The 10126-nt window shown below is 45.2% G+C and overlaps 2 protein-coding genes across 2 annotated transcripts in view; both read right to left on the minus strand.

The window, feature by feature from the left end:
• Positions 1-2211: 2211 nt before the first annotated feature.
• LOC140315905 (tripartite motif-containing protein 16-like) overlaps positions 2212-10126 on the minus strand; it is a 190593-nt gene continuing 182678 nt past the window's right edge. Inside the window, exon 2 of the mRNA XM_072393515.1 lies at positions 2212-2459. The gene's annotated coding sequence lies outside the window, so the exon portion shown is untranslated. The remainder of the gene's footprint in view (positions 2460-10126) is intronic.
• LOC140315904 (tripartite motif-containing protein 16-like) lies at positions 2458-4612 on the minus strand. The gene has a single exon (XM_072393514.1). It carries the CDS (start codon positions 4567-4569, stop codon positions 2860-2862), a length of 1710 nt encoding a protein of 569 aa, XP_072249615.1. The 5' UTR covers positions 4570-4612; the 3' UTR covers positions 2458-2859.

Here is a 10126-nt window from a genome sequence, read left to right on the forward strand (position 1 = left end):
GTCATGGAGTCCCTCTGATAAAGGGAGCTGTGTTCAGGTCTTTCTGGGAAACAGTTCATGTGACTGAGACGATCACTGACTCTCATTCAGTGCACCTCATCACACTGGTTCGGTGGTTTTCATATGTGGAGGAAGTTCAGCTGCTGAGAACTTTCTTCAATTATTACAGTCAAATTCTGGTGGTATGCTAGATTTTCCTTTGCAGTCAACAAACCCTGTGTTTGGTGGAGGACTTTGTGGAGGGAATACACAGGAAAATGTGGCTTCAGCTGTTGCAGGTCATGTGAACACACACTTTTCTGATATAAGTTATGAAATATGAGTTATAAATGGAAACCATACTGTTGAGTAAAAGCTGTCTGACTCATGTTACATTAGCTCGCTCATGTGCAGCTGCTCTGATGCTACGCTAACGTCACCTTAGCTGCAAAGATCAGATGTTTATTCTTAAATAATTGACGTGAAACGTGAAGGGTTGTGATTCAATGTACTTCTCGCATCGTCTTCCATTTAAAATGATTTAGTTTTTCCCACACCAGCAGTTATAATCCATTCAAAACCTCATCTGTATTTTCGAAATAATAAAAAAGTAAAGGATAAAAACTCTCATTGTCTTTGCACTTAATCGCTGAATCCCTTCTTTGTAAATGAAGCAGACCGAGCTCTCAGCTTCCCGCCAGCTAGCTTAGCTGGCCAAATCAAGAGAGTTGAGGAGAGCTACCTCAGATAGCTTCAGGCTCCCATGGCTCTGGAGCTCTCAGCTAGCTTGGCTGAGAGGTAGCCAATAGGTCGCTTAGCTGGGAAGCACGAGCTAGCCAGTTTAGCTCTCAAAAGAATGACTGGATGTCAGGAGGATCCTCCTCTTTTAGCCGAAAGCTAGCTTGGCTAGCTATCGAATTCAAAGGACTCTCTCATTCACCTGAGTTTCTGGTTGAGTCCTTAGAAGAGCTAGCTCAGTTATCTTCGTGCTATATCGAGGCTCTGGGGATCTTGGTTTGCTCATCCAAGAGCTATTTCAGCTAGCTCCCGAGCTCATGATCAAGCAACCTCCAGCTAGTTCTTAGCTAAATTTGTAGGCCCTGAGCTATTCAGCCAAGCAAACTTCAGTTGGCTAGTTTCCCGACCAGCTTACTCGGCTGGCCAAGAGTCTTGGCTCCTTCTTCGGCCTTGCTTCTACCGTCTTCTCCATCTAGCTTGTGGTAACTTGTTGTAGCTTGCTAGAGAAGCTAGCAAGATATGACTTGTTACTTCAGTAAAATCAGCCACAAAAGCTGCTGTTATCAACCTTATCAGGGTAAAATGCTAAATCAAAACTCATTATGTTTGTGCTGATTAACACAACTTTTAATGAATTAATTTCATCTGGTTTGTGTTTTAGTGTCATTAGTGTCCAATGGAGAGAATGATTGTCATCCAGAGAATATTTCTATGTAGTTTGTTTGTCCAAACCTTGAAAAGTACTTTTTGAGAAGTAAAACATCAGTCAAATGTCTCAGGAAAAGCCCAAATACTGACTGAAAATGGGTCTGTGACCCACTTTTGGGTTGGGATCCACCGGTTTAAATAATTAATCAGTGATTGTGACTCTCATCAAACCACATTTTACTAATCAGAGCAGAAATCCTGGTAAACAAGAGTTGAAAAACTCCTTTTGATAGTCGTTCTGACAGGCTGTGGGAAGTCCTGTGTGCTCAGAAAAGAGATGGCTGTCTTTATGGATTAGGGCTACATGGCGCCACCTGCTGGGCAAAAGCTGACATTACATCTGCCTGATTCTTTTTGGTGAATCGGTCTGAAAGAAACTTTTACACTTAACAGGAAGAAATGAGGCTGATCAGGAGTTATAAACAGGATCTAAAACATAAAAACACATTTCCAGAATATTCAAGAAGACACTCGCTGATAAACCAATCTGAAGGCCTGTCAGTCTCTGTCCTTGTTGAGGATGAAGAGAATAAAACATTCCCAGCAGGTCCTTTCTGTTCTTCTCTCTGCCTTTTATTGTCTTCATGTTAAACATGTTAGTTTCCCTGCTGTTTGTTCTGGTTTTGTTTTTATCGGCTGCAGAAAATGTTTCTTCGCTGTTAAAGAAGAAACGTCAGAACAACAGAGCTCACAGAATAAAAACTAATCATCTGAAGCATGTGGATCAAATCTTTCTGAGAGACGGAGGAAAGAAAAATTCAAAGAAAACTGGACTCATTTCTCTGCGATGAAGCTGTTTTATTGAAGAAAGTCAAATATTTTCTGCTCTGAACATGAACTCTGAACTTTGTGCTGTTACAGGAAAACTGCCTCAGTTATACCCTCACATCAGTTTGACATTTTCTCCGTCAGATTTCACACAAACACTGAAATGAAGACAAAAGAAAACACTTTGTTCACTCCTTCAAAGCGGTATTTGCTGTGAAAATCTTCACTGGTTCTCACATTAAAGCTGATGAAGGATCTCCTGATTCCTGCTGATCCTGGAAATGACCGTTTCTGAGCACCTCAGAACAGACTTCCTCATCTGTTGGTTTAGAAAACAGCAACAACATTTGATCTCTGAAACTAATCAAAGTCAGTGTAGCTCCAGAATAATTTTACATTCACAAAGTGATGAGATGTGAACAGAGTCTGTGATAAAGGAAGGTCTGCTGATCTCTCTGTTGGGCTCCATGAAGTGGAAGAGAAACAACAACATACAGACACATCAACACAAGCATCCAACTAACATTTAGAGCTCAGAGAAGTTTAGATTTTCATGTGGAGAAACATTTCTGTGAATAAAACTCATCATTAGCAGTGATATCCTCCATGGCTGCACAAACCCAGGAAAAAGCAGCAAATAAACAGCAAAGAGCTGACAGGATACCTTTATTCCACTTTACACAACTCTGCTGTGTCTCCATAATAATAAAGATAAATCCCAGCATAGAGCGGCTGAGTGAATGTGGTCTGGACTCTGTGGAGCAGAGTCATGGCTCCAGACACGCTGTAGAAGGACAGAATACCTGCTCTGTGATCCAGGTACACTCCGACTCTGGAGGACTCAGGACCTGAGATGGAGGTTTTCTTGTTGTTGTATATAAATGTATAACTGTTTGGGTTACAATATAATGCCCAAGATTTGTCATTACGTCCAAATCTACATTCATTCCCATCTCCTGCTCTGCTGATGTTCTTGTATGCGACTGACACACCAACTCCTAACCCTCCCCACTCCACCTCCCAGTAACTACGTCCAGTCAGACTCTCTCTGCTCAGGACCTGCTGGCAGCCAGTAAATCTGTCTGGATGATCAGAATAAGACTGAGTTTGTTCCATTAAAGTCACTTTTCTGTTCCCCTCTGACAGTAACAGCTTTCTGTTTGCTGTGTTTGGATCCAGTTTGATTTCACATGAATATTTTAAGAATCCAGCTCTGCTCTTTGGTTCTGGTTCAGGTTCTGGTTCAGGTTCTGGTTCTGGTTCTGGTTCCTGCAGTAAAACATCCACTTCAGTGACTCTCAGGGAGATGTTGGTCCATTCCTCTCTCAGGATGTCCTGCAGTTTCTCTCTGAGCTCTGACACAGCTGCTGTCACAGCCTCAAAGTGCCTCAGAGGACGGATCTTGATGCTGGATGAGGGTGTAGACTCCCTGAGTGCTGACACTGAGGGGCAGTTCTGTAGAAACTGGATGTGATCCTCTGTGTGTGAGAGCTGCTGCAGCTCAGCATCTTTCCTCTGCAGCTCAGTGATCTCCTGCTCCAGCTTCTCCTGAAGCTCTTTGACTCGACTCACTTCAGTTTCCTGCTGGGATCTGATCTGCTGCTTCACCTCAGAGCTTCTTTTCTGGAGGAGACGGATCAGCTCAGTGAAGATCTTCTCACTGTGCTCCACTGTTTTATCAGCAGACTGGTTGATGGCCTCCACCTCCTGCTGAAGCAGCTTCACATCTTTCTCTCGGTCCTGGACTCTCTGCTGGATTTGCTGTCGACTCCCCTCCAGCTCTCTCTGCCTCTCAGTCCTTTCTGCTGCAGCTGACACTGTGTCGTGGCCTTTATGTTCATCCAGAGAGCAGAGATAACAGATAGACTTCTGATCAGAGCGGCAGAACATCTTCTTCACCTCATCATGAAGAGAGCAGATGTTCTCCTGGAGGTTCTTGGAGGGTTCCACCAGCTTGTGTTTCTTTAATGGAGCCACATCATAATGAGGCTGAAGGTGTTTCTCACAGTAAGAGGCTGGGCAGGTTAAACAGGACTTAAAGGCTTTCAGTTTTCTTCCAGAGCAGAAATCACAGGCCACATCTTCAGCTCCAGCATAGCAGTGATCAGCAGGAGCAGCTTGGAGTCCAGTCTTCTTCAGCTGCTCCACTAAAGCAGCTAACATGGTGTTTTTCCCCAGGACAGGCCTCGGTATGAAAGTTTTCCTGCACTGAGGGCAGCTGTGGATTCCCTTCTGATCCTCTCCATCCCAGAAGCCTTTAATACAGTTCCTGCAGTAGCTGTGTCCACAGGGAAGAGCCACCGGATCCTTCAGCAGATCCAAACAGATCGAACAAGAGAAGCTTTCTCTGTCCAGCTGAACTCCTTTCTGCGCCATTTCTCCTCTCAGATCAGCGACTGAGTCGTCTGTGTTCCTCACAGCTGCTGCACCTTAAAGACTTTGGACTTTAACTTGTGTCATCAGGCTCTAATCTTTCCAGGAGGAGGAGAAACTTGAAAGAATATCCAGTAAGTAATAAAAACTGAGTGGTTTTATTCACCATAAAGACATAAAAACAGCACAAAGTCCAGGTCATTGAACAGTAACTTGTGCAAAAAGCACTGAAACATTCAAAAGTTTACAGAAGGTCACATTAAGGTCACATTAAGGTCATATAAAGGTCACATTAAGGTCACCTGTAAAGGGTAGTAAGCAAAGTCTGAGATTTCTCATTAAAGTTTGGATGAAAAGCTTTGAATGTTTCCTTGTTGGAGAACAGTAACTTGTGCAAAAAGTACTGAAACATTCAAAAGTTTACAGAAGGTCACATTAAGGTCACATTAAGGTCACATTAAGGTCACCTGTAAAGGGTAGTAAGCAAAGTCTGAGATTTCTCATTAAAGTTTGGATGAAAAGCTTTGAATGTTTCCTTGTTGGAGAACAGTAACTTGTGCAAAAAGTACTGAAACATTCAAAAGTTTACAGAAGGTCACATTAAGGTCACATTAAGGTCATATAAAGGTCACATTAAGGTCACCTGTAAAGGGTAGTAAGCAAAGTCTGAGATTTCTCATTAAAGTTTGGATGAAAAGCTTTGAATGTTTCCTTGTTGGAGAACAGTAACTTGTGCAAAAAGTACTGAAACATTCAAAAGTTTACAGAAGGTCACATTAAGGTCACATTAAGGTCACATTAAGGTCACCTGTAAAGGGTAGTAAGCAAAGTCTGAGATTTCTCATTAAAGTTTGGATGAAAAGCTCTGAATTTTTCCTTGTTAGAGAACAGTAACTTGTGCAAAAAGTACTGAAACATTCAAAAGTTTACAGAAGGTCACATTAAGGTCACGTGTAAAGGTCACATTAAGGTCACCTGTAAAGGTCAGTAAGCAAAGTCTGAGATTTCTCATTAAAGTTTGGATGAAAAGCTCAGAATTTTTCTTTGTTAGAGAACAGTAACTTGTGCAAAAAGTCCTGAAACATTCAAAAGTTTACAGAAGGTCACATTAAGGTCACCTGTAAAGGTCACATTAAGGTCACCTGTAAAGGTCAGTAAGCAAAGTCTGAGATTTCTCATTAAAGTTTGGATGAAAAGCTCTGAATTTTTCCTTGTTAGAGAACAGTAACTTGTGCAAAAAGTACTGAAACATTCAAAAGTTTACAGAAGGTCACATTAAGGTCACCTGTAAAGGTCACATTAAGGTCACTTGTAAAGGTTAGTAAGCAAAGTCTGAGATTTCTCATTGAAGTTTGAATGAAAAGCTCTGAATTTTTCCTTGTTAGAGAACAGTAACTTGTGCAAAAAGTCCTGAAACATTCAAAAGTTTACAGAAGGTCACATTAAGGTCACATTAAGGTCATATAAAGGTCATATCAATGTCACCTGTAAAGGTTAGTAAGCAAAGTCTGAGATTTCTCATTAAAGTTTGGATGAAAAGCTCTGAATTTTTCCTTGTTAGAGAACAGTAACTTATGCAAAAAGTCCTGAAACATTCAAAAGTTTACAGAAGGTCACATTAAGGTCACATTAAGGTCACATAAAGGTCACCTGTAAAGGTCACCTGTAAAGGTTAGTAAGCAAAGTCTGAGATTTCTCATTAAAGTTTGGATGAAAAGCTCTGAATTTTTCCTTGTTAGAGAACAGTAACTTATGCAAAAAGTCCTGAAACATTCAAAAGTTTACAGAAGGTCACATTAAGGTCACATTAAGGTCACATAAAGGTCACCTGTAAAGGTCACCTGTAAAGGTTAGTAAGCAAAGTCTGAGATTTCTCATTAAAGTTTGGATGAAAAGCTCTGAATTTTTCCTTGTTAGAGAACAGTAACTTGTGCAAAAAGTACTGAAACATTCAAAAGTTTACAGAAGGTCACATTAAGGTCACCTGTAAAGGTCACATTAAGGTCACATTAATGTCACCTGTAAAGGTTAGTAAGCAAAGTCTGAGATTTCTCATTAAAGTTTGGATGAAAAGCTTTGAATGTTTCCTTGTTAGAGAACAGTAACTTGTGCAAAAAGTACTGAAACATTCAAAAGTTTATAGAAGGTCACATTAAGGTCATATAAAGGTCACATTAAGGTCACCTGTAAAGGGTAGTAAGCAAAGTCTGAGATTTCTCATTAAAGTTTGGATGAAAAGCTCTGAATTTTTCCTTGTTAGAGAACAGTAACTCGTGCAAAAAGTACTGAAACATTCAAAAGTTTACAGAAGGTCACATTAAGATCAACTGTAAAGGTTTTGATGTATTTTACGTTCATCCTGAAATTTCACCCAAAACATCCCATAGTTTTTGTGAGTCATGCATAATTAGTTATTCCAAACTGTTTCAAGTCTTACATCTGATTTTCAGAACCCTTTTGTCTATGTTTATTTTGTGTTTTTGGCTAATTGTTGGCGACACCCTGCTGCAGCTGTGCTGATAACTAACAAAAACAACATTTCTGTTGAGCAAATCTTCAGAAAAAGCTGTAAAATCTTCATTTTCGGTGTTGTTGTTGTTTTCAGGCTGAGGCGTGATCGTGTTTTCCAGCTAATAGCTAGAAGCTAAAGTCACCTGATGTTAACAGAAAGTCTTCAGACCGACAGAAGTCTCAGTTTGTTCAAACATCTGGAACTCAGCCCAACTTTGTGATTATCACTGATTGGAGCATTTACTGCATATTCATTTACTTTTGGACAATTTTAACAGAACTGCAAAGAAGTTATATGAAATATTAACTTTTAATATCTGCATTTGTGAAATCAAATCAAAATATCCACAATCATAACGTATCACACAGTGGCCTGAATCTCTCCAACCCCAGGTCCACCCCAGGTCCAACCCCAGGTCCACCCCCCAGGTCCACCCCCAGGTCCACCCCCCAGATCCACCCCCAGGTCCACCCCAGGTCCAACCCCAGATCCACCCCCAGGTCCAACCCCAGGTCCCCCCCAGATCCACCCCCAGATCCACCCCCAGATCCACCCCCAGGTGCAACCCCAGGTCCACCCCCAGGTCCACCCCCAGGTCCCCCCCAGATCCACCCCCAGGTGCAACCCCAGATCCACCCCCAGATCCACCCCCAGGTGCAACCCCAGGTCCACCCCAGGTCCAACCCCAGATCCACCCCCAGGTCCAACCCCAGGTCCCCCCCAGGTCCACCCCCAGATCCACCCCCAGATCCACCCCCAGGTGCAACCCCAGGTCCACCCCCAGGTCCACCTCCAGGTCCCCCCCAGATCCACCCCCAGATCCACCCCCAGGTGCAACCCCAGATCCACCCCCAGATCCACCCCCAGGTGCAACCCCAGATCCACCCCCAGATCCACCCCAGGTCCACCCCCAGGTCCAACCCCAGGTCCATCCCCAGGTCCACCCCCAGGTCCCCCCCACATCCACCCCCAGATCCACCCCCAGGTGCAACCCCAGATCCACCCCCAGATCCACCCCAGGTCCACCCCCAGGTCCAACCCCAGGTCCACCCCCAGGTCCAAACCCCAGGTCCATCCCCAGGTCCACCCCCAGGTCCACCCCAGGTCCACCCCCAGGTCCAACCCCAGGTCCACCCCCAGGTCCAAACCCCAGGTCCATCCCCAGGTCCACCCCAGGTCCAAACCCCAGGTCCATCCCCAGGTCCATCCCCAGGTCCACCCCAGGTCCACCCCAGGTCCAAACCCCAGGTCCATCCCCAGGTCCACCCCCAGGTCCACCCCAGGTCCAAACCCCAGGTCCATCCCCAGGTCCACCCCAGGTCCACCCCAGGTCCAAACCCCAGGTCCATCCCCAGGTCCATCCCCAGGTCCAACCCCAGGTCCACCCCCAGGTCCAAACCCCAGGTCCATCCCCAGGTCCACCCCCAGGTCCCCCCCAGGTCCACCCCCAGGTCCACCCCAGGTCCATCCCCAGGTCCAAACCCCAGGTCAACCCCAGGTCCACCCCCAGGTCCAACCTCAGGTCCACCCCAGGTCCAACCCCAGATCCACCCCCAGGTCCAACCCCAGATCCAACCCCAGGTCCACCCCCAGGTCCACCCCCAGGTCCAACCTCAAGTCCACCCCAGGTCCAACCCCAGATCCACCCCCAGGTCCAACCCCAGATCCAACCCCAGGTCCACCCCCAGGTCCACCCCAGGTCCAACCCCAGATCCAACCCCAGGTCCACCCCCAGGTTAACCCCAGGTCCACCCCCAGGTCCAAACCCCAGGTCCAACCCCAGGTCCACCCCGAGGTCCAACCCCAGGTCCACCCCCAGGTCCACCCCCAGGTCAACCCCAGGTCCACCCCGAGGTCCAAACCCCAGGTCCAAACCCCAGGTCCAAACCCCAGGTCCACCCCCAGGTCCAACCCCAGGTCCACCCCCAGGTCCACGCCCAGGTCCAACCCCAGGTCCACCCCCAGGTCCACCCCCAGGTCCAAACCCCAGGTCCATCCCCAGGTCCACCCCCAGGTCCACCCCAGGTCCAACCCCAGGTCCATCCCCAGGTCCACCCCAGGTCCACCCCCAGGTCCACCCCAGGTCCACCCCCAGGTCCACCCCCAGGTCCACCCCCACGGTTTTATTTACCCCAAAAAAGTGCAAAAAACACACAAAATCAAGTAACTACACAGGGGCCTTAAAAGAGGTCAAATGAACAAAACTGAACTGAAGTCATTACAGCAACTTAACCGACAAAGTAACTCCAAACTCACTGCTGAACAGAATCAAACTGAGGGAACACGCAACAAACAGAAGAGACTCAAACACTGGCCGATCAGAGCAGTCTGACACATAAAGGGAAACAAATACTAACAGATAATCTAACAAACAACCAAAACAGTTAGTTTACACTAATTCCAATCAAACAAGTTGATAACTCAAAGTATAAAATATTTAAGACAAATGAATGTATTATCCCCCCATGAGGCAGCAGTTGTTGGTATGGCCCATTCAGCTCAGGGGTGTTTATCCCAGTCTGATGGTACCTGACTCACAGGTAAACCTCCACACCCCCAGTTCACAGTCTAATTATTCTTATCTGTTGCTTGTACAATGATTACAAAACAGTGATTTCTCCCTTGGGTCCCTCTTTTGAACACAAACTTTTTCTACAACATGATTTAGATCTAACATGCTCATTGTGTCTCAGTCCCTCCTGTTATTGCGTCTGTTTGTAGGTCAGTTATTAGTGTGGTTGCTTACTATTATTTTGTGCTGTTGTAGAATAGACAATGAGCATAAAGTCATGATATAAATGTATTTCCAAATCAGTTTAAATCTGAGTTTTTAACCTAAAATGTAGAGAAACAGATAAATGACCCGTTCAGATGTAATTAAACGTCTTTCTGATGCTGTTGTTGGTTAGATGATAAAATCCTGCTTATGGACATATAAGTACACTTCCTGTTTATTATCTAATACTGCGGTGACGCACCAAAGGGGGCGGGGACTGTACTCCCGCGAGGACCAGTCTGTTGAGGAGAAGGAAGCGGTGATGTCTCACT

This window comes from Leuresthes tenuis, unplaced genomic scaffold, assembly GCF_036924035.1.
Source record: "Leuresthes tenuis unplaced genomic scaffold, fLeuTen1.0.hap1 SCAF_10, whole genome shotgun sequence".
Taxonomy (NCBI): domain Eukaryota; kingdom Metazoa; phylum Chordata; class Actinopteri; order Atheriniformes; family Atherinopsidae; genus Leuresthes; species Leuresthes tenuis.